We start from the raw sequence: 24,455 nt of genomic DNA, 5'->3' as shown, positions 1-24,455 counted from the left end.
GGGAGGGTTGCTATTTCCTCAGATGACAGGATTAAAATTAAAAATGACCTTGACATATTAGAGAACTGAGCTAAAGATAACAAGATGAATTTCAACAGGGAGAAATGTAACATGGGCAGAAAAAATGAAATGCACAGATATAGGATGGGAGACACCTGGTTGTACAACAATTCATGTGCAAGGGAACATGATTCTTGGTTGCATCAACAGGAGTTTAGTGTCTAGATCAAGGGAAGTGATAGTACCACTGTGTTCTGCTTTGGCCAGGCCTCACCTCAAATATTGTGTCCAGCTCTGGGCACCTCAATTCAAGAAGGATGTTGATAAACTGGAGTGTATCCAGGGGAGGGTGACCAAAATGCTGAAAGGTCTGGAAGCCATGACTTATAAGGAGCGGCTTAGGGAGCTGGGAATGTTTAGCCTGATGAAATGAAGGTTAAAAGGGGACATGATAGTCATGCTTAAATATTTGACAGGATGTCATATCAAAGAGGGAAGAGTCGTATTTTCCATGGCTCCAGAAACTAGGACAAGGAGCAGTGGGTTAAACTACAGGAAAAGAGATTCCACCTAAATCTCAGGAGGAACTTCCTGACGGTCAGAGCTGTCCAACAGTGGAATAAGATACCTTGGAGGGTGATGGAGTCTCCTTTGGAGGCCTTTAAATAGAGGCTGGATGGCCATCTGTTGGGGATGCTTTGATTGTGAGTTCTCCCAGTATCTTAGTCCAAATTTAGATTTATGCCGATTGGTTACCTCTTATGTTCTCCTTCTTTGAGTGATGTCTAACTGGCTATCCTTGTGTAATTTTATACTTCTGATTCCCAGTTTGTGTTGAAGTTTTTTTTTTTTTTGCATTGGTAGAAGATGCTTGTTTAAATATTAAAATGCATGGGATACATTTGCAACAAGAGATATTTCCAGTCACCCAAATGATCATAGGAGTTTGCCCTTAGTTTTTAGAGTGTTTCCAAGAGAACACTGTTATCATCAGTTAGTTTCTTTGAAAATCTAAGTTGCATATTTTTCACTGGCAACATTCTGATTAAAATATAATTGGCTGTAATTACCCTTATCCTCATTTATTTTCTTTATTTCAATGAATGAAATCCCAAGGGTTTAAAGTAAACAGTACAGCCATGTTAATGCTTTATAAAGTCATATCAGTTCTTCCACATCTGTGGGGAAACATACATTTCTTTAAGAAACTGAGGTGTGTTCATTTGGAAGAACAGCATGAGTATCAAAGTAGAATTACTGCTATTGCCACTTTCAATTATAATTTAATTACATAATATATGGTAGATTTTCCTCCCCTGCTGTTCAAATAATGAAAAGGCACTAGATGAATTTGCAGATGGTAGGACTTTTGAAGATTTCCCTCTAATCTCTTAAGATTAATAGCAGAATTAAAGTGATTAGAGAGTCCAATTTTACACCTGGTTACTTACCAGCAGTGGTAGAGAAGCTGTTAAATGGGTATATACGCCATTCAAGGAGCTCTTGAGGCATTATTGCAAACATATGGACACCATCTCTTTGAATTTTATTCAAGCTCATATATACTCATAGATCGCATTACTGAATACTAGTCTCTACAGAATTTGTTGTTGTGTGCCTTCAAATCATTTCCTACCTATGGCTACCATAAGATCATGGCGTTTTCTTAGCAAAGATTTGTTCAGAGAGGGTTTGCCTTTGCTTTTCTCTGCAACTGAGAGTGTGTGATTTGCCCAAGGCTCAGCCATTTCCATGGCTGAGCAGGGATTTGAATCCTGGTCTCCAGAGTCATAGTGCAGTGTTCAAACCACTACACCATGCTGGCTCTCTCCTTTACAGAATGGTCATGTTTCATTACCAGTGAACCTTGTATTTTCATTTTATAACTTTTTAAAGGATTGATGTTCTACTTTTGTTTTATAACATGCATGACAGTGTAACTTACATGAAGGTCACTGAAGTCAAGGTTATAGTGTGAGGGTCTATGGTTAAAGTAGTCAGGAGCATACAGATATGGAGGGGCCATAAACATAATAGGGCTCCTCAGTTTACAGCAGGGATGAAGTTCCTGTGCATCTCCAGATCTTGTTGGGACTCCAGTCCTTATCAGCTTTAGCCACCACAGGCAAAAGTCAAGGATAATGAGGGCATTAGCTCAACAACTGCAGGGCCATAGTTTCCTCACTGTTGATTTAAGTTATTAACAGAGAATGTCATCTATATTGAGAGACTACTTACTTTTCAGTTTTCTTTCAGAATGAACCAGAACTGAAATCATCCTTTAGAAAGTTCTAGAAATAATCTGATAAATAGGATTCAAATTTTCTCATTTATGATGTTGAATGTATAGTTTTTATTAATTATGTATTATAGAATATTGTGTTAAGTAGGCTTTCTATAAAAGTGCGTATGCTTGAACCCCATTGGATATAATGGGGCTCGTGCTTGCTGCACAGTTGTGTGTGGGCACATGGGCGCCATTCTCCCTTTTGCCGGGCCTTCAGCATAAGCTGAAAGCTGCCTATAATGAGCCCGCGTATGGCGCGGGCTCATTGTATGTGTATATTACATTTGTTATTGTGTACATTAGATTATAGGTGATTAAAAAATAAACCATCAATACTTCTTACATGTTTTTCCTGGATACCAGAAGAATGCAGTTAATCACTAAATGTACATTCAGTATGTATTGAAATGATTAACAAATAGAACTGAAAAATATAGCATAAGTAAAATGTTTCCGTTTCCTTCCCCTTCAGCTCCTAAAGATGAAAAACATTCCTATATTATATTATACTGTATTATATTATATTACTTTAAAACAGCATGTTTGAGTTCTACTGAAACCAGAAATCCGAATAAGGTTATCATGGTTTTTAAAAAAATGTTACGTAGTAATTTTTTCAGGATACATAAACTCAAATTGTAAAGATACTTTTTATATTTCTTCCACATTCACCTTGATAAAAGCCTTGTTTGCTATCTTTTTCTTCCAGGAATACTTGATGTCTGGTGCTGATATCATAGAGACAAACACCTTCAGCAGCACTAGAATAGCCCAAGCTGACTATGGCCTTGAACAGCTGGTAAGCATGTCGGTTGGGTTTTCCATCAGTAAGATTGGCTTGATTCTGAACTCCCCCACTATCTATATTAAAGTTTGCTTTGGTAAAGACCTTGCTATCCTTCGCTTTCCCTTTGTTGTTTCCCCCTACTGTAGGTGACATAACTGTCCATTTGCTTACATTATTTTCTTTAGTGCCATGTATGTTGATGACAAATGCAGGAGTAGCTATTTTGACCATAAGCTAAATTCCAAAATCCATATTAATACCTTTTGACAGTCCACTTAAAAAGCATTCTGTGTTCTGTGCAAGCTTTTGAAATCAGATGTTTCTTCATTAGGTAAAGGTGATAGAAAAGTATGAAGGGGAAAGAGGAAATTGACATTATTTAAATCTCATAGGCTGTATCTTGTCTCAAGGCCTAATACAGACTACATGGCTCATAACATCACACTGTTCCTCAACTTTTCCCCTGCATGTGTATTTAAGGTACTGCATATAAAAATTTCTGAGAGAGCTTGTTTCAGCTAAAAGATTATCTGAGCCTTGCAAAGAAGGATTAAATGACTAGGAGAGACAAGGATTAACAGTCACAATGCTCAACTGTTTAATCATAGCTAGCTCACAAATACTGCAGTTGTTCACTTCTATGAGGCAGAAAGTAGAGCTTGTATCTAGTGATAGTGAGGTAGTATACCTCATCTCATAGAAGTGTTTTCATTGGGTCAAAAGATAAGTAACACAAAGAAATAAGCATCTCTGGATCTATGCCTATTTACAAGGCTGGATTATGACCTGTAGCCCATTATCTTAACATATACTCTGTACCAAAGTCAATACAATATCATTCCCAGCTTGACTGTCCATCAGAGGAATCTAATTCTATGAGAAGGAGTTTAGTTATTACTTTTGATACAGTAGATCAGAGTAACTGTGGAAGAGTAGGGGTCCATGGTAGCCCCCCCCTCAGGAGATCTTGGAGAGCTGCACCCGCTCCACAAACAAACAAACCCCTATACCTCCTAGGGGACAATGGGGCATTTTCATCAGGCCTTTTCTTAACAATTTGCTGTATCGAAAGTAATAACAAAATTGCTATTCGTACAATTAGGTTCCTTTAACACAGTGGTCCCCATTTTTGGGGGATGAGAACTCTAGTGCTTTCCCCCTACTTATTTCTTGATTATAGGTCTACTGTTTGACAGTGACATCTATCTCAGATGCACCCAGCTTGCCACCACCACCTTGTCTGCTTCAGTCATTCATGTGCAAGTACAGCAGTGGCAGTGGCCCAGGTATGCTTTCCCCCTTTCTGGCCTTATAGCAAAAGAAAGGCTGGCTGGCTGGCTGTTTGGTTGCTGCTCCCAGGGTGATTGGGTGCAAAGGGAGCAGTGACTGAGCAGTGACTGAGGAGCCTCTCGCCTATGTCACTCTTTGCTGCAAGACTGACATGGACAAGAGGCTTCTCAGTTGCTTCTCAGGTGGCTGCTTGATTGCTGCTCCCGAGGTGGCTTGAGTGCAAAGGGAGAAGCTTCTCCCTATTGAGGAAGGATTCTCAATACTTTGCTGGGGCAGAGAGGGGCACAGTTGGCTTCCCTCATTTCTCCCCAGTGAGGAAGGACCCTCAATCTGAGAGAGGTGAGATAGGCAAAGGACACTTTTGGAGTATCTCCCCAGATACTCCTTCCCCTCCTTTACCAGAGACATGCCTTCCCCATACAGATTCAAGCTGACCCCCCTTAAAAATGGCTTCTTCTGCTACCTCTTTGGTTGGCCTGTTCAACGAAGGAAAGCAGGAGCAGCAGTGAAGTTCCAACCTGCCAGCCAAGTCCTGGCAAAGCTCACAAAGCTTAAGCAGGATCTCTGCCACTTCTTCCCACCACCTTGTACTCTAGCTCAACATCCTAAGGCTGCTGGTTCCCCTTGCCTTTCTTGCATGCCAGTATTTGGATCGAAGGATCCCCTGCTGCTTCCCTTTCCCTTTTAAATTGGAGGAGAGAATTTATGTGGACTTTTTAACTGATGGTGATTTTAATTTTCAGGATCCTTGAAATAAATGGCATGACTGGTAGTTCCTGCATGTGGACATAACATTAAACTGTGGTTTAATACTGCACGAACAGGCTTAAGCTTTCATTTCCATTTTTACCAAGCTGAGATCTCTTACTATGACAAGACAGGGCTTTCTACAAGTCTGGGAAGGTGCATATAACAGGAATTAATGACAAAACAGAGTATCTAGATTTCTATGTTGGACCTGTAACATCTGATGGGTATTCATGTTGGAAGCAGATGTCATATGCTTGGGTTCTTGGCCAGTAATAGTTTCTGCATTACTGCAGACTAGCAGATTATAGCCCTAAGGCCATTTTTCTGCTCCCACTTCTTTCTTTAGTTTTAATTAAAAAGTCCTGCATAGTGTATTTTGCTGAAAAGGCACTTTTTTTATGCAAAACATTTTTGTCACAAAACCACAGTCCTGCCCATGAATTTGTCATAAAACAATCCCAAATAGCAAGAAAATAAATTAAATAAATCTCATCAGCAATTGACCATTCTCTTGATGTAGTTTATTGATGTGGTGTGTCATTGTATGTTGTTGTGGATAAAGAGAATAAGTGTCTATTTCTCACATCCCTAATGTGTTGATACTGATTGGCTACAGAAGATCTCAGGACTTTTAGTAGTCAATTAGTAGTATTGTCTTAATTGAATTAGGACGTGGGAAGGTTTAGCTTTTATTTCTTCTAGGAGTTTCTAGACCAGAACAGATATTCTAGAGGGCTGGGACACATTCTCGTATCACCAGAGTGTTCTTATGGGATCCATAAAATGCATCCCGGACTCATTTTAAACCTCACCAATTGCCTTTCCCAAACTAAATGTAGATTTAGAGCCAAGGTGGTAGTATGAAAACCTAAATAGAAGTGAACTGGTGTTTTTGGGCAACAAAGCCTAAGTACCCTAGCAGCCTCTGCTCTTAACCTGCAGTCAGAACAGGGTAGTTCACCCTGGAATATAACTTGGGTTCTTCTGTCTTGTTTTTCATATTCCAACTTACATACTTGTCCACCTCCTAGGCTTATAGGTTGAATAAATTATCAGCACAAGTAGCTAGAAGAGCAGCCGTTGATGTTACTGCTGAAACAGGTAAGTAATTTTCTTTTCTTACAACACTGTGCTTGGATTGCAGGTTACTATGAGTCACTCTTGTTTACCAGGTTGTTATTTAAAATACATGATTACTAGAGATGCCCTTCAGTAAAATCAATTTTAAACTCAGTGCAGCTTGCACACTTATTTTTAAAATTTATTTATACCAAATTGGATAAAATGCAGCTAAACAGGTTGGTTTTCAGATTCTGATGTTTGAAGATATCTAGTGTTTGAAGCAATTAGAGGATATAAAATTTCAACATTCCATCAGAAAAAAACATAATTTGGTTTCAAACATGATTTGTGGTCTCTCAGTAGCTTTGAAGATGTGCAGCGATCTCAAAACCAAAAATAAAAGGGACTAGTAATTGCTAAGGACAGGTCTCTTCCATCTTTTTCCCACATTGCAGTTTAGGGCATAATAGCATTTTCAAAAAGCAAACTGGCTTCAGTCTTTTCAAGGTTGTTATACCCTTTGATCGTGTCATATCCATCCAGCTTTCCAGATTAGATTTTCTGTTCTTACTAGATGTCTTCAAGTAAGAATTCCTAATTTTTAAGTATATAAAATGAAGGCTTCCTGCCCTTGTACACCCTTCAGGCTTCTCAGATTGCAGTTCTCTAGTGAGAACAGAAGTCACAACTGCTAGAATGTTTTTGTCATGTTAGATTCTAGACCCATTAATACTGGCTCCTCTTGGCAAGTTCCTTTAGCCTGTTTCCTGCTGTTTCTAGGCTCCATAGATTGTTTTGCCCAGTCCTGTATTCTTGACCTCATTTTATTCAACTAATTTTTTTTTGTCTTTGTGTCTTCACTGTTCATTATTTCACGAAATCGTTACTTTCACCTCCTATTATTTCCTCATTTTCCTGCTTTTTGAGCCCTCACTTTCTCCCTTTTTTATTTACTAAATATCTAACCAGGCTGTCATCCTGAAAGATTCCAGGACAGTATCTAATGAACGAATGAGTGACAACTATATTTAAAAAAACAGCTTTACACATTAAGCCTCATATAACAGAGAACCACAAACATGTCAAGTAAAATAGAATTAATAAAATAAATTTGAATACCTGATCAAATGAACATGCCTTGACCTGGATATAAAAGAGATTGTGATTTTCTTAGAGGATTATTCCTAAACCAGGACGCCACCACTGAAAAGTCTTTCTTTCTTTCTTTCTTTCTTTCTTTCTTTCTTTCTTTCTTTTGATACATACCATACCTTATCAACTGATGACACTTGAATGAGGTTTTATTCTGAAGATGCATTTCCTTTAATTACCCAGTCTGTTGACTTGCCTGTCTAGCATTCATTTCTCCTTTCCTTCTTCTGTAAGCAGTAATATTCTCCCTACTCTCAAACATTGGGAAGTTTATTCCCTTCTTGAATTCTGCTCTTGCTGTCATTTCTTCTCTGCCCCACAGCTTGCTCCCTAGTCACCATTTGTTCTGTTTCTTTTTTCAGAGGGGTTGTCTGCATGGGCCAAAAGCCAGGTGCTCCCCTTGACCTCACTTCCTCCAGTGCAGATGATGCAGGCCCAAACCCCAGGGACAGGATCAGGCCCGATCCTGGTAGACTGGACACAGATCCAGTGGATCTGACCCAATCTTAGGGTAAACATCCTTTACCACAGATCCGTTTGACTCATGGTCTTCCATGAAACTTCCTAGAAACTCCACATCAAACCATGGCTATTTATGTGGCCCCCTGTGGACCTTACCTTACCTTACCTTCCTGTGCTGTCCTTGATACTGAGAAGTCCTTCCACTGTCATTGGATCTGATGTGAAAGCAAGGCCACATGGGTGCTTCAGACCCAGCAATGGGGGGGGGGGGAGTTTCCTCAGTACCAGTGATAGTGAGGCATACTAAGGGTCCTGGGCCAGTAGTGGGTCCTGGACTGGTGCAGGGATGCACCAACCTGGGTACTGATCTGGCTGAGCACCAGGGCCAAAATAACACTATCCTGGCCGGTCTGCTCAGTCTCTTAGACAAATATCTGTTTTATAGTTTTCCTTCAGCCACTTTGTAGGGACCAGTTCCCTGTTCTCATTCATATTTCTTGTGATGTTTTAATCCTGTGATTCAAAATTTGCCATATGAATGCTTTGTTTTTATGCCTCTTCTTTGTTAAGGACATAAAAGATATGTTGCTGGGGCAATGGGTCCCACAAACAAGACCCTTTCTGTTTCTCCTTCAGTGGAAAAGCCAGATTATAGGAATGTTAGTAAGTATTGCTACTTACTTTTTGTTTAAATAATAATAATTAATAATTTGTTTTATTTATATACCGCTATTCCAAAGATCATAGCGGTGAACAGCAAGTAAGCTAATTTGCCCCCAACAGTCTGGGTACTCATTTTAGCGACCTCGGAAGGATGCAAGCCTGAGTCGAGCTTGGGCCCTTTTGCTGGTCTTGAACTCGCAACCTTGTGGTTTTGAGTGAATGGCTGCAGTACAGGCATTTAACCACTGCGCCACCAAATAGTGTATAAAGATACTTGTTTTTGATGCTTTTGTTGTCCTGGTTCTGCAGTATAAACTGAAATGCTTCTATAATCTGCAGTTGGTGTGTTCAAAGAGATCCATTTTGAAATCAGTTTCATATTTCTTCTGCAGTCAGTAAATTCATTAATCAAGATTTTGAGGCATTTGTGATATCTGTTGGGTTATTGTTGGTCTTTGCCTTCAGATCATTTCCAAATTATGACGACCCAAGGTGATCGTATCTCTGGGTTTTCTTGGCAAAATTTGTTGGTTATGGGCCTGCCATTGACTTCATTTGAAGTTGGGAAAATATAATGTGCCCAAACCCAGTGGATTTTCATGGCTGGGTGGGTTTGAACCATGGTCTCACGGAGTCCTAGTCCAACACTCAGACCACTACACCACACTGGTGGCCAACCAAATCTGTTGTGTAGCCAAGCAAATTACATGCAGGTCTAGAACATTAGTACCCAAACCCGGCCCACTAGATGTTGTTAGACTTGAACCCTCAGAAGCTCCTGGATTCTGAGAGTTTAATCCAACATCATCTGGGGATAGCTAAACATATCCTGTCACAGTTTGCCTCAAAACAGTAGGAAATAACAGAACAAGATTACTTTACTGCCCTTACATATTTATGAAGCATGATTACCATGTTTTACATTGGAATTAGAATGAATTTTTCAATGTCATATGTGTTGTAATGAGATAATCTGTTTTGTTTGTTTTTTAATAGCTTTTGATGAGCTGGTGGAAGCTTATACAGAACAAGCCAAAGGACTTCTAGATGGTGGAGTAGATATCATGCTAGTTGAAACTGTATTTGATACAGCCAATGCAAAGGTGAGAGTTCTAAGCAAAAAAATCTTGAATATGTGTCAGAAATGTTGATAATGACTTCCTATCTCACATGTGGATTTCATGTTTAGGTGACAAGAGTCCAAAGCACATTAATTTTCTTTTATATAAGATTATAGTATTTTTTTAACAACTGCATTTCAAAATGAATATGGATGTGGGTACTGCCCTACTTCATTCCTTAATACTTTATATAGTCCTGGAGGAGGTAGAGTCAGTGTATAATTAAATTGGATAATTCCCTTGTCTTGAGAAATTTCAGGAATAAGAAAAGATAAAAAGATACAGTGATGATGATTATAACAACATGGGAACCAGGTCCAAACCTGAACCTATTGGCTCTCTATATATATAGCACAAAGATTACATGAGGGCAAAAGAGTTTGCCCTCCCCTCCCACTGTGTACTAAATATCACTGTGAGGGAGGTATTCTAGGCTAGTTGAAGCCCTGGATGTTCCTTTAGGAGCTGTGAATGCTTTGTGATATTTGTTCTGGGTGTCCACTGCCCATAACCATGACCTTTGTTTCTTGGGATTGTGAGATTTCTTGTAAGGCAGTTTGCTCCCTGTAGTTATAGAATGATATACTGGTTAGTCTTTGGTTTCTTTGTGATTCTCTGTACCTGATTTGATTTGGGGAAAATTGAGCCTCATCTAGAGAGAGTTTTGTATTGTTGTGATACTCTCCTGCTTTTTTTTTTTTTTTTAAAAAAAACCTTTCAAGGTGAATGAAGTACTTTGAGAACTCCAAAATGTGATGAAGTTGAGACACTAATACTTTCTGACATTTTTACTGCACAGGCAGCTCTCTTTGCCCTCCAGAATTTGTTTGAGGAAGAGTATGAACCCAGACCAATATTTGTGAGTATGATAAATGAACTTTCTAGATGGATGATACTATTTTAGTTTCTGTGAGTAAGCCCTTTATCGCTTCTGTTTAGTTCATAGATGAGCAATGATGTCAATTTCCTGGAAAAAGGTGAATTAGAATATTTTCTAGAAAATATGCAGGGGTAGCTGTGTTGGCCATTTACAAACACAAACAAAAATCTACCAAACAGAGATACCTTGTACATTTCTATTGGCCAATAAAGGTATGACTGTTTGGTAGAATATTTTCTGGTGCTTTAAATAATGTCGTCAGATGTAGTACATTTGGTTTAGATGCAGTGTTCAAAGACATTCAAAGCTTTATGTGGATATTATTTTATTGGGATATGTATCATAATGTAAAGAAAGTAACAAAAAATGACTACCACTGAAAGAACAATAAATATTTTTAAGGCACATCCCTAAGGAGAGCTGTGCCTGACATATCATTTACTGTATCAGCACTTCCCCCCCCCCCCTTTTTTTTTTTGCTGAGGTAGAACTGTGGTTCTTTCAGCTTCATTCAAGTCATTAAATCAGTTCTGTTTCAAGTTGAGGATTCAGTACAACTAGTTCAACACTTCATTAAAGGTTGGATGTGAATCTGTGGACACAGGCAACTTACTGCATTTTGTCTTGACGCCTTGTATTTGTCACTTACTGAAAAGCAAGAGATTTTGTGAAAGAGAAACAAGCTTAGCAATGCGTTCATTTATTAGTCCTTTCTTCTGAGCACTAGGGTTTGTGAGTGTTGTCATCCTTAGAGGAACAGTTAGAAACTGATATTCTATATTTAGCCCACCTAACATGTTCAGTTACAGTACAATAGCCCAGACAACTATGGATAAACATAGGGAGGGCAATGTGTGGAAAATTTTCTGGGAAGTTTTCCCAGATCACCATATCTCTGTTCATGGACACTTTATGTTATACACTACTTAGTCCTAAATATCAGATTTCTGTTTCAAGATCCTTCTGATTTCCAAGTGCACATTCTAAAGCATCACCACCATCATGTCAGCCTGAAAGAGTGTACTGTTTTGAACTAGGATGGATGCTGGGCATGTAGGTCAGATCATTCTAGAAATTGTAGAACAAAGATTTTTCTAAACTAATTAAGCGATAAATGAATTTGACCGACACTGTTATTTCTGGATTGCATATCACTGCAGTCTTTCTGACTGACTAAGGATACTCTGTTAATATAAAAGAGATGATAAAATGAAGGACACATGGAATGAAGAGCCATATGAAGATGAACCCCAAATTCTAAAAGCGAGATGGAAGCTGCAATAAGAGAAATGATAAAAAACAACCAGGAAAAGATGGTATTTCAATTGAACTGCTGCAATCCACAATGACAAGAGTCAACTCTAGTGCTAACCAACATATGTCAACAGATATGGAAAACAAAACGATGGCCAACAGATTGGAAATATTCAATATACATCCCCATCCACAAAAAAGAAGACACAAAAGACTGCAGCAACTATAAGACCATAGCACTAATCTCCCACGCAAGCAAAATCATGCTCAAAATTCTGCAACATAGACTCCAACCATACATGGAGAGAGAAATCCCAGAGGTGCAAGGAGGGTTCAGGAAAGGAACAGGCTCTAGGGTCCACATTGCAAACATAATGGAGTGCACCAGGGAGTTCCTAAAGAAAATCAGCATGTGCTTGATAGACTACAGCAAAGCCTATGACTGCATAGACCACGAAAGGCTATAGAATGCCCTTAAAGACATAGGAGTGGCAATACATCTGGTAGTCCTAATGAGAAATCTGTACTTAGGACAAGAGGCCACTGTTGGAACAACACATGGAGAAACAGTTGGCAAAGGGATCAGATAAGGCTGCCTCTTATCAACCTACCTGTTTAACTTATGCACAGAACATATTGTAAGGAAAGCAGGCTTGGACACAGAAAGAGGAGTGAAAATAGGAAGAAGGAATATCAACAATCTAAGATATGCAGATGACACCATAATACTAGCAGAAAACCTCAGAGTCCTGGAACGACTACTAAGGAAGATCAAGGAAGAAAGTGCAAAAGGTGGGCTTACTGTTGAACATAAAGAAAACAAAAATAATGACAATGCAGAATCTAGACAACCTAGACAATGAAGAAATAGAAATAGTAAAAGAATGTTTATACCTGGGATCAACCATTGATAGAAACAGGGACTACAGTCAGGAAATCAGAAGAAAATTACAAATGGGGAGGGTGGCTATGAATGAACTGGAAAAGATTAGTATTAAAAGATACAGTATTAAAAAGCATTAAAATACAGTAAAATACAATGTTGTAGCAGAATTGAGCGCACAGATTATCTCTGGAAGCCTGCGTTAGAATGTAGATGAAAGCAAACTGAAGTCTGATTTATCTCTGAAGAGGCACTTTATTTCTTAGAGTTGCTGATTAGAAAGGAACACACGAACAATAGCTATTTCACATCCACCAAAGACACAAACCCACACTGTACAGTAGAAATCTGGACTTTATATACATTTTTCCTATGTGGCCACTTTGCCCAGCCTCTTGCTGTCATCATTCCTGTGCCACCTGAATTATTGTCCTCCTTCCAGAATGACACTGGATATTTACATTAGCACTGCGTGCTCTCTGGCACACAATGACCTTGTACTTCCATCTGCTGATATGACCTCCATCTGCAATCAATTCCCTGGTTAACAAGCAGTACATGACCATTTGCCTCATTGTCACATCTGGACATTTTCCTTTTGGCTTTATTTACCAACATACAATACTCTATAAACCCACCCACCCACCATAACCAATAAATCAAAACAATAAACAACAACAATAAAACAATACAATTAAAATTATTAAAATGGACAAGATAGGGTAGTCAGTGGGAGGCGACTGAGAAGCTAATTCAGGAAGGCCTGTCAGAAGAGATCAGTTTTGATCGCCTTTTTAAAGCTGTCAAGATTAGTAACACAATACAACACAATACAACTAAACACAAAAGTTATACACAAAAGTTAGAATCATACAAGCCATTGTTTTCCCTATTACCATGTATAGATGTGAGAGCTGGACAGTTGAGAAAGAAGATACGAAGAAAATCAATTCATTTGAGATGTGGTGCTGGAGAAGAATACTGAGAATCTTGTGGACAGCTAAAAAGACAAACAAATGGGTCCTAGAGAAGATCAAGCCAAATGTTTCCCTGGAAGCCAAGATGGCAAACTCAAGGCTGTTGTATTTTGGATACATTCTGAGAAGCCATGCAACTCAGCAGACCAGTGGAGGACAGGAAGTCTTGAATATGTCTCATCCATAGAGTCAACTTGGGTCAAAATCAACTTGAAGGCAGTTAACAACAACAACAACAACAACTCTGTTAATGATACTGCCAGTGTACTACATTGCACAGTTGGGCATACAGGGAGCTAGTCTGCAGTGCTCCTCCTTGGACACTTGCCAGTGGCAGTTATTGAAGTGGACATAAGACCTTATTTTTGCTGGCATTAGTTGACAACACTGCAGAGGAGAAGCTGTGATTTCACCAATTGTAGTACTTCCCCTGCTTACAAAACATATTTTATGTTTAAAATGTAGTATCTCCTGTCCCAAACCCCTGCAGGCTAAAAATTTAAATAAGGTTATTGTTTATAGCATGCAGCTCTGCATTCCCTCTGGATTCTGTGAATTTGGCCAGCTGCCTTTTATGTGTATTTTTTCCAAGTATGTTCTAACCTTGCTTGACTGTTCAGTAGCCAGTAAAGACCTCCTGTGGTTTATCACAAGCATCACGTTGCCAGCTCTCCTGTATGAACCCTTGTGTAACCCTCTGCTTCTTCTAGGAGCAGCCTGCATACCTAGGGAAAGAGACTGGCATGAAGGCTTTGTTGGTTCAGTGCAGCTGAGTTCTAGTTGTCTGGGGCTATTCCCGTTGGAGTGCATCATGCTTTGAAGGTAGCTGGCCAAGGAGGAGAATGTTGTCACTGAACGCTGTAGTGTGCTCACTGTACTCCGTGATGTGCATGCATGAAACAAGGATAGCTTGAATTGCAAACTTCTCCCTGGCTCAGTGATGTGGATGAATTAAGTATAATTAATTATGTGGAAGAAATAATGAATTCACTCTAATTTGTCCTATTTGTGATACCAAAACTACCTTATAATTTATGGGTTTTGTTCATTTGAGGCACTTCTGAGAGTTGAATTAGCATGTTAGAGAAGGCGTTGGCAAAAAGGGAACTTACTTTTGTCTGTGTCTTCGGTTGAGCAGTATCTGATTGTAGGATGAAGTAATATTGTTGAATGACCAGAACTTTAGTTTGTGTTATGTGCTATTTGTTTCCATGGCGATCCTTTAAGATTTGGGAGACTTTTTAGTGTTGAGAGTATTACATCAGTCAGGCTCCATTTATATGCAGTGATGGAAATATAATGCCAAAGTAAAAGAAGGCATTGGAAATTGTGGAGTTTAAAAGAATGTCAAAATGAAATTCTCAAAGGCCAAATTATAGACTGAAGGAGAAGGAGAGGAAGAGGAGGAGGGGAAGGAGGAGTTTTCCATCCTATTATAGAATTCATGAGTGTTCCCTTTAAAAAAAAAGGAAAAAATCATTTACTGTAGTGTGTGTATGTGTTTGTATGATGATTTCTTGTGATGCGACCTCCTCTCAATGCCTTGAGATTATGTTTTATAAGAAATTGCATGTACATTTCTATACCACATATCAGTGCACTTAAGCACTCCTTAAGCGGTTTATAATGTATAAGCTAATTAGAAGGTCTCTCATAAATTATATCTGCCCAGCATCCGTCCTTTATACACTTTCCCTAAATGTATAAAGGCTAGGGCCCCAAGTATCTTCCTCTTATAAGCTTAATATCTTTGGTAATGTATTTATATGAGCCTATGTAGTTTAGAAATTACACATGCAGAAGCTTCTGTTGTAACAAATAAACACTGACTTTATTGAATAACATTTAGCAAGAATGTAACATAGGTAGCATAGTTCCCATGTGATATGGTTACATAAATATTACAGTTGCAGGCATTTCACAGTTTCCTCTTTACAATCTCTAATTATACTTTCTCTCCCATTCAGTATCCTTCTCTTAATTCAATTCCTTTCAACTTTCTTCACCTCTCTTTTATATCTACTACTTCCCTGGCAGCTCCTCCCTCACAGTTGGCCTGAAACGGGATTGGTTGTCAGGAAACCAAGTCTGCCCAGTGACTCTGTCACATCTCTGTATAATGTTCAGATTCCCTAAGTGTATATTTAAATGTTTCCTTTTTTCACCTTGTTTTGCTTTTAGACAGATGAGAGTTAATATTTTATACATTGTGACCAGACCAATGTTGTTCACAGAGGTGGTTGCACAGAATGGTCAGCACCCTGAATGTCTCCTCTGATTGTTAATTGGGCATTGTTTGCTTCGGTTTTGCTTCTGTTGTTTGTAGACTTCTTAATTTACGATTTTTGTTTTTCCCTCTATCACCCTTGCATTCTTTAGGTGTCTGGAACTATTGTTGATAAAAGTGGACGTACCCTCTCAGGCCAGACCGGGGAAGCATTTGTTATCAGTATATCTCACAGTGACCCTCTCTGGTGAGAGAATATGATATTCAAGAGTCTGCTTATGATAAAACTGTAGCAATATGGTCTTACTGGTTTTTCTAAGATAGATTCAGAAGCATGGAGCTTTTGGTAACATTAACCATGCATTTTGCTTTGCTGTTTTTCATCCTCTACTGTAGTTATCTCAGAACTTTACATGTGCATCTTAAATTGGCAGGAAGATTAATCCAGTTGAAGCCCTTATTTATTAGTCAAATTTGTCAGTTCTTCATTTCTTTAATTTAATTTTTTTGGCAGTTTTCAAAAAACTCTTGCATACTTTCTCACCTGTTCCTTTTATTGCTTACATATATGTATTACATATACATGAATGTTATTCTGTTTGAATCCACTCTGTTGTTCTCCTTTGGTCTTTGCTCACAGTATAAAGACCATTAATGAGTGACTATTGAATGCCTGAGATGTATCCCAAAGGAGATGAAAACTGTTAATTTCCTTGGGATGGGAAATGTTATATGGCAAAGGTAGAAAGCCTCTGGTAATACTCTACATGAATTGATCTAATTACACCAGAGATAGGCATATCTGGGATAGGTTTGCATAAAATTCTTGTGCTTGTACAGTTAGTAAAATGCTTGCACTTACAATATAAAGTGTTTCTGTTTGAAAAGTGCTTATGCTCGTAAAGTGCATATGTTATTAAGAAAGATTCCTCTCCAAGCTCTATACTTGTCCAAATAGCTGCATCATTTTTCTTATCAAAAACAAAAAGGATTTGCTACTATTTCTGAATTTCGCTGTCTGGGGTAAGCCTGTGAATGGATCCCTCATAGATATGGCGGACCTATTGTATTTTTTTACCTTAACACTAAACAGTGCAGATAGCCCCCGAAACTTATTTGAAATATTAATTGTTGCTCTGGTAACTTCCATGGCATGCTATTCACCCTTTCTTGTTGTTGGTAGACTTAGTGCCATAAAAGCAGACATGGGAGGCTGCATGTTGCTCCAGGGTTACACTTAGCCTTGTTCTAAGGCCCTTTTACACTACCCAGTTTATGAATTAACTGCCATGGAGATACCCTGTGGAATCCTATGATTTTCTGTTTGTGATATTGTTGTTAACTGCTGTCATGTTGGCTTCAAGGTATGGTGGCCTTATAAAGAGAACTCTCCAAGAAACCCTCTTCTTAACAGCCCTGTTTGGATCTTGCAAATTTAAATCTGGGGCTTCCTTGATTAAGTGAATCCACCTATGTTGTGTTCTTCCTAGGACTACTTAAACAAATCCTCTGGTAGGCCCATCTGCCTGCTGCCAGATTCTAATGTACAGTGGGCCCTTACCTTATGTGGTGGATCTGTTCTGGAAACACCCCCCCCCCCCCCACCGTGCAAGGCAAAAAATGTGTATGCTCAAGCCCCATTGAATACAATGGGGCTCGTGCTTGCAGCGTGCCTGCCATTCATTCTTTTGCTGCATGGCTTCAGTATAAGCCGCGTATGGTGTGACCACGTATGTCGCGGGTGCACTGTATATGGTTTGTGGCCCATCCCTTACTTTTTGTATTCAACTACATACCAAATCAAAAAGAGACGGTATGGATTTTATAGTGTCTGCATATGTATCATGAAGCTTTGCCCTATTGCAAAACCATTTGAAATAATAATAATAATAATAATAATAATAATAATAATAATTATTATTATTATTATTTGTATCCCACCTCTCCCGGAGGATCGAGGCAGGTAACAACAGAATTCAAATACAAAATTATACAAACGAACACATAAAAAAACATTTCCTCAATTCCTCAATTCCTCAACCCCCTAACCCTTCCCTAGCCCCAATTACTATACATAAAACCATGTATTAAACAACAGCATCAGTTAAAACAATTAAAATAACAATAAAAAGCAAGCTAATTTGGGTGGGCGGATAGTCCTAGTCTGGTAGGAGGTCAGTCTGGGAAGGCCTGCCGAAAGGGATCTGTTTTAATTGCCTTTTTGAAGGCCTCTTGAGATGTGATGTGGCGGATATCCTCCGGCAGGTCATTCTAAATTTTTGGAGCGGCAGTTGAGAAGGGTCCTATGGGAAGTTGCAATCAGCCTGGTTTTCTTTGGCTGCAATAGATTCTTTCCAGAGAACCTGAGTGTGCGAGAAGGATTATATGGGAGAAGGCATTCCCACAAGTAAGCTGCACCCAAGCCATGTAGGGCTTTAAAGGTAATCACCAACACCTTGTACTATGCCTGGAAGCTGATAGGCAGCCAGTGTAGAGTTTTTAGAACAGGTGTTATTCAGACTAATCTAGATTTTTTCCGTGACCAGACTAGCTGCCATATTTTGAACCAGTTGCAGCTGGTTCAAATATACATCAAATAAATACATCTTCAGGAAGGAGAAATAGAAAAGACCTGAGGTGCATGATTGTAATCATTTATTGAAATGCCTGTGTCTCATTTCTCTTAGCACTGTGGAGCTCTGGAGAGATCAAATTGATAAGGCTTCTAGTGTGAGACACAGGCAGATATAGTGTTGAAATGGAGTAAAAAGCTTAGGGTGGTAGTGAAAGCTTATAAATCAGTCCTGATAACAGCATTAGGGTGACATCTGTTTCTCTATAGTTTGATAATGATGCCATCCTTATCTTGGCTCTAATATTTCTTAAGTAAGTGATTTATAAGAAAGAATCAACCTTATTTTTATCTTTGTCATGGCATATTCCATGGCATTCTTTCTCTCAGTCTCAAAGGTGCTACAAGATCCCTTTTATAATCATAAGAATCATAGAGTTGGAAGAGACTGCAGGGGCCGTCAGGTCCAGCTCCCTGCCATGCAGTTATATTCAAACAAAGCACGCCTGACAGATGGGCACCCAGCCTCTGTTTAAAAACCTCTAAAGAAAAAGAAAACTCCACTACATTTTGGGACAGCATATTCCACTTTTGAAAAGCTCTTACCATCAGGAAATTGTTCTAATGTTAAGGTGGCATCTCTTTTCCTGTAGTTTGAATACATTGCTCCATGTCCTAGTCTCTGGAGCAGCAGAAAACAAGCTTGCTCTGTCCCCAATGTGACATCCCTTCACATTTTTAAATGTGGCTAACATGTCACCTCTTAACCTTTTCTACCACAGGCTAAATATACACACCTCCCTAAGCCACTTCTCATAGGGCAAGGTTTCCAGACCTTTCACCATTTTGGATGGCCTCATCTGGACATACTCAAGCTTGTCAACACCCTAATAGGTAGAACAAGGAGGGCAGCACATGATGCATGGACCATATGAGGACCTATACCTATTTTTATGTTCCTCACTACTACTGTGGTACTGAATTTCATCAGCATAGAGGGAACAGCAAAAAGGAGCCATTTTCTTTAAAAGCAAGTCACTGCAATGCTGGTTTGTGATGATGTAACAGTGGCCTGTTATATCACTATGAGAAGAACTTACCCATTTGGCAAGTGTACATATCATTTTGTGTGTGTGTGAAAGAGAAACATGAGAATGCCTTTTAAAAAAATGGTCCTTGCTACCTGCAGTTTTTTTAAGCCCTTGTGTTAAACATAATGATGCAGGATGGGTATGCTTACAGAAGCATTTTTCAGTCAACCTAAAGTTTGTATTTGGGGTGTGTGTGTGCAGGATGATATGCATTCATGCCCAGTTCTTTCACTATATATTTAATAAAGTCATAAAGGATTATGCTACATGATGATTTGTGAAGATTTCTCTCTCTCAATTTATTTGCTCTTTGACATAGAGCCTAGGCTAAAACAGTTTTTGTTGTTGTGTGCTTTCAAGTTGTTTCTGACTTATGATCACCCTATCACTGGGTTTTCTTGGCAAGATTTGTTCAGAGGAGATTGCCTTTGATTTCCTTTGAGTCTGAGAGAGTGTGACTTGGCCACGATCACCCGGTATATTTCCATGGCTGAGTGGGGATTCGAACTTTGGTTTCCAGAGTCCTGGTCCAATGCTCAAAGCACAACACTGTGCTGCTTACACTGTGCTAAAACAAACTTTATTTTTGATTCCACTGTGATAACACTTAAATGTCTTGCTTCTGTTATTTTTACTGATACATTATTGGTGGTATTTTATGTATGTTTTCACAATGTTTTAATGTGATGTTCATGATGATTTAGCAATGATGAATAATACAGCTCTTGCAGCTTAATAAAGCAATATACCAGACATTCACAGAAGATGAGAGGGTTTGCCTCATTCTGTTCTAAAATGAAGATAGCTTTTCTCCAATCCTAAGTAGTTCAGCAAAACATAGCCTTATATACATGTTTGGGATTTCACTGTGAAAATTTTATAGATGCCCCAACAGGGTCTCTGTGATCAGATGTGTGGTGGTTAAAACCTCTGAGCATTCTATGGTATTTCACCCTGGTGTCAATAGTACTGTACTCCCATTTGTCCAAAACCATGACCTGGAAGCTTCAAATGTCCCTTACCTAGGCTTTAAGACATTCAGTTTGCCTAGTTCCCTTTAATGTCAACATCAGGCCTATTCAGGTATTTACAAAATAGTTAATACGAATGCCTGAGTAGGTGAGACACTAATCTTCACTGAGCATAGAGATAGATAGTCTGAAGAGGGGAGGGTTTGGTGCAGAAGGAACTTTCTCATGTGTTCAGGTGTAGAGAATGTGATGTGCAACCTGCGTAGGTTTACACTGAAGCTTCATGCCAGGATAGCCACCAAGTAAACTGTCTTGGAGCTGTGTGGCTGTTCAGGAATCTCCTCCTTCCCTCCAGAGCTGATAAAGCACACCGAAACAGATGTCTCTTCAAATAGGCTCTTTTAATTTTCAGTTGCTATATATAAAGATTCTAAAGCTACTTTCACTATACATCCACCACCATCAAGCAACAACGCACACTGTACAATGAGACTTGACCTTTATATACACTTTTGCCATACAGCCACTAAGCCCAGCCTCTTCCTGCTGTGTCACCTTAATTCTTGTCCCCCAAGCAAGATGACTATGCATATTTACAGTAGTTTTACAATACTTCATAGCACTTTCCGGCACATGATGACCTTGCAGAGATATCACCTGTTCTGACCCATCTGTATCCAATTACTTGGTCACCATGCTGCAAGTGACCCATAGTTACCTGTGTCACTCTTTTCCACATCTGGACATTTTATTTCAGGCTTTATTTTCTGACACCAGGAACCCAAATTTTTCTGGATGCTCAGTCAGGTGGAGAGCCTTCACTTGTGGGAGAATAACTTCTCTTCAGGTTGTCATTTTGTACACATGGAAAACTGATAACAGAGGAGATGGGACTACCACTACTCCCAAGAATTCATATTGTCTCTTTTCTAAATAACTGAATATATCTCCCCATGTACTTATTCTTGTACATCTATCTCACATTACATATAATCACACTATTGTTTATTTGTGTAGTACATTTATATCCCACCTTCTTGGCAGCCTAAGAAGATGATAATCTAGGTAAAGGCTTCCACAGTTTCTGCAAGATAGATATGTTAGTGATTCTCAGATAAATTCCTCAGGCATCATGGCTGTCGGTCTGTGTGAAATATGTTGCTTGTAACAGGCTGTTGTTTTTGTGGTTGTGTACCTTCAAGTTATTTCTGACATATTGCAGCCCTAAGGCAAACCTATTACAGAGTTTATCTGGCACGATTTGCTCAGCAGAGGTTTGTCTTTGCTTTCCTCTGAAGTTGAGAGATTATGACTTGGTCAAGGTCACTGATTGGGTTCCTGTGGCTGAGCAGGGATTCGAACCCTGGTCTCTAGAGTCATAGGCCCGGTACAGACAGGCAAGAAAAGTGGCTCAAACCTGCATTTTCTGGTAGCAAGTTGAAACCCTGCAGTCTGCACCAGCCGCTCAAGGCAATTCGAATGTGTATGGCCCAATTGCATGCCATGGCATCAAGCCATGCTGCTAGGTAATTGCTTTTGGTCACCTCCCCACCATGCATTTACTGTTGTACAAACACATCACTGGCAACTGCCTAACGTAGATGCCATCCGATTGGATGGCCACCTGTTTGATTGGCCAAATAGTTGCACCTGCGATCCTCCAACAGTACAGGGCATCGGAGCATTGGTGTACCCATTAAAACACTGGCAAAACACAATCATGCCTTCACTTACATACCCCTCCGTCACCCATGCCCCCTCTTGGACTGTCTGATTTGTATATGTTGTGTATGCCTAGAGTAGTGATGGTTAAGAGGTTGTACAGTAGCCCTGTTTAAGTATTTGAAGGGGTATCATATTGAGGATGGAGCAAGCTTGTCTTCTGCTGCTTCAAAGAATAGGACCGGGAACAATGGATGCAAGCTACAGGAAAAGAGATTCCACCTAAACATTAGGAGGAATGTCCTCACAGTAAGAACTGTTCAACATTGGAACACACACTCTTGGAGAGTAATGGAGTCTCCTCCTTCAGAGGTCTTTAAACAGAGGATAGAGAGTCATGTGTCAGGGATGCTTTGATTGTGAGATCCTGCATGGCAGGGTGTTGGACTGGATGGCCCTTGTGGTCTCTTCCAACTCAATGATGATTCTATGATTCTGCTTATATCTATTGGCGATGTCACACTTTCACTTTTTTGTATTGCTGCCCAACTGCTTAGGTACACCAGCTCCATTCTTTTTTAGGGGTGTATTTTCTGCCTTTAGGTCAGACTGTCGCTGCTTCTTTTTGCTCTCTTTTGAATCCCTGGAGGACAGTTTTAATCTGGTTTCTACCTGCTTTGGAGGTGTGTGTCATTGAAACACCCTGCCTTCAAAGCAGGTGGAAACTGCTTTACTTGGCCCGTTTTTTTCCACCCCATATGTCAGCACTCAAATACTCATATTTTCATTAAGTCCTTTTTGGTTTCTGTTAAAATGAATACCAAAAATATTCTTATTTGTGTTATGTCTTTCTAGCATTGGATTAAATTGTGCTTTGGGAGCAGTGGAAATGAGGCCTTTCATTGAAGCTATTGGGAAATGTACAACTGCCTACATCATTTGTTATCCTAATGCAGGTAATCTAGTTCTAAAAGAACTTAACTTTTCTGTATCAGTACAAATAATATGCATTGCCTACCACAACATATACTGTACATTTAAACCTTTTTTGGTATGCATTCTATTGTTTATGATCAATTTAAACACTATGCTAATAATGCTATACAAAAACATAATGTCAGATTTGGGCCCTTCATTATGACACCATAGATGTCCAGAATTCTCTGGAAGAAGAGTGGGCTTACTCTTTTGGCTTGTCCTGTTACCTTTTTTACATCTCAGCTCAACTGATTTTGAATGGAAAGGGCCCCATTTTGGCTATATGACAATTAAATATTTCTAGGCTATACATCAGTAGTGAAACTGATTGTATCTTCATATATGGGACAGGGTTGGGCTAATGGCCCTTGTGATTCCTTCCAATTCTCTGATTCTGTGGTGACCACATTATTTATATTATCTCTGTATTTATTTATTTACCTGATTTCTATCCCACCCTTCTCCTTGGAGGGACTGAAAGTGGCTCATAAATAAAAATTCTAAAAACATATTACAATAAAACAGTTAAAATTATCATCGACAGTTTGGGAGAAACAAACACCCTGTGACTCTCCCTTCTACCAGAAGAAAAGCACTGACTCCCCATGCCATATCTCCCCCCCTGCCCATTATTGTTGTGATGGCTGCTCCCTGGGTTACTTCCCCTCCTATGCCCTCCTTGTAGCACCTATTTGGCTGTTTCAGGATCACAGCCTGTAGCAGTCCTCCAGATGAGGCTAGCAACAGCAAGCAAACAGGCAGGCAGTAGATGTTACAAACCCTGTCGTATGGTGATGGAGTGGACTGGTTGTTCCTCTCATGTGCTGGCTCTGCTCAGTCCTAGCAGGCACCTAGCTTTTATGTCCTTGTTGAGAGGTAGGTGGTCCTTGCTGGCTGTTTCACACTAATTAGCTAGATGCTTAGAGCTTGGATTCTGGTTTCTCACAGGCATCAGTCCTTCAGCTGAGTCCAACAGCAAGTAAGCAAGCAAGTAGCAATATATTACAAACTCTGTCCTAGGGTGGTGGAATGGCCTGGTTTTTCCTCTCATGTGCTGGCTCCCCTCTATGGGAATGTGTTCATGCAATATATGCTAATAAATTTGAGTTCTTAGAGGTCTTTGTAATTCTCACAAATTAGTCCAACACCTATGCAATGCTTTGCATAGAATATTCTAGAGCTAGGCAGCTTTTAGTGCTGATCTTGCTCAGAATACAGTGGACCCTCCACATTCGATGGGAAAGTGGAAAAGCTGAAATAAAAAAAAAATCCACAATGTTTTTAACCTGAAAGAACACCTCTCTAGGAATCTCTAGGTCTTCCAGAGCAACACTTTCTCAAAGAAGTTGACCATAGTCCATAGAGGACCTAGAGAAATGTTTTCTC

General features: G+C 39.4%; 1 protein-coding gene across 2 annotated transcripts in view; it reads left to right on the top strand.

Annotated features, from left to right (window-relative positions):
• Nucleotides 1-24,455, top strand: part of MTR (5-methyltetrahydrofolate-homocysteine methyltransferase) — a 110,357-nt gene that overhangs the window by 12,420 nt on the left and 73,482 nt on the right. For both annotated transcript variants that reach the window (XM_089529855.1, XM_089529856.1), the window contains exons 3-9: nt 2,997-3,086; nt 6,146-6,215; nt 8,361-8,453; nt 9,450-9,556; nt 10,374-10,433; nt 15,948-16,042; nt 22,947-23,047. In XM_089529855.1, coding sequence (XP_089385981.1) covers nt 2,997-3,086; nt 6,146-6,215; nt 8,361-8,453; nt 9,450-9,556; nt 10,374-10,433; nt 15,948-16,042; nt 22,947-23,047 — 616 coding nt within the window. The remainder of the gene's footprint in view (nt 1-2,996; nt 3,087-6,145; nt 6,216-8,360; nt 8,454-9,449; nt 9,557-10,373; nt 10,434-15,947; nt 16,043-22,946; nt 23,048-24,455) is intronic.

Source organism: Sceloporus occidentalis, unplaced genomic scaffold (genome assembly GCF_023333645.1).
Source record: "Sceloporus occidentalis isolate IW3139 unplaced genomic scaffold, rSceOcc1.0.p SCAF_6, whole genome shotgun sequence".
NCBI lineage: Eukaryota > Metazoa > Chordata > Lepidosauria > Squamata > Phrynosomatidae > Sceloporus > Sceloporus occidentalis.
Note: the sequence above shows the minus strand (reverse complement) of the source record. Positions and strands in the feature narration are given on the sequence as shown.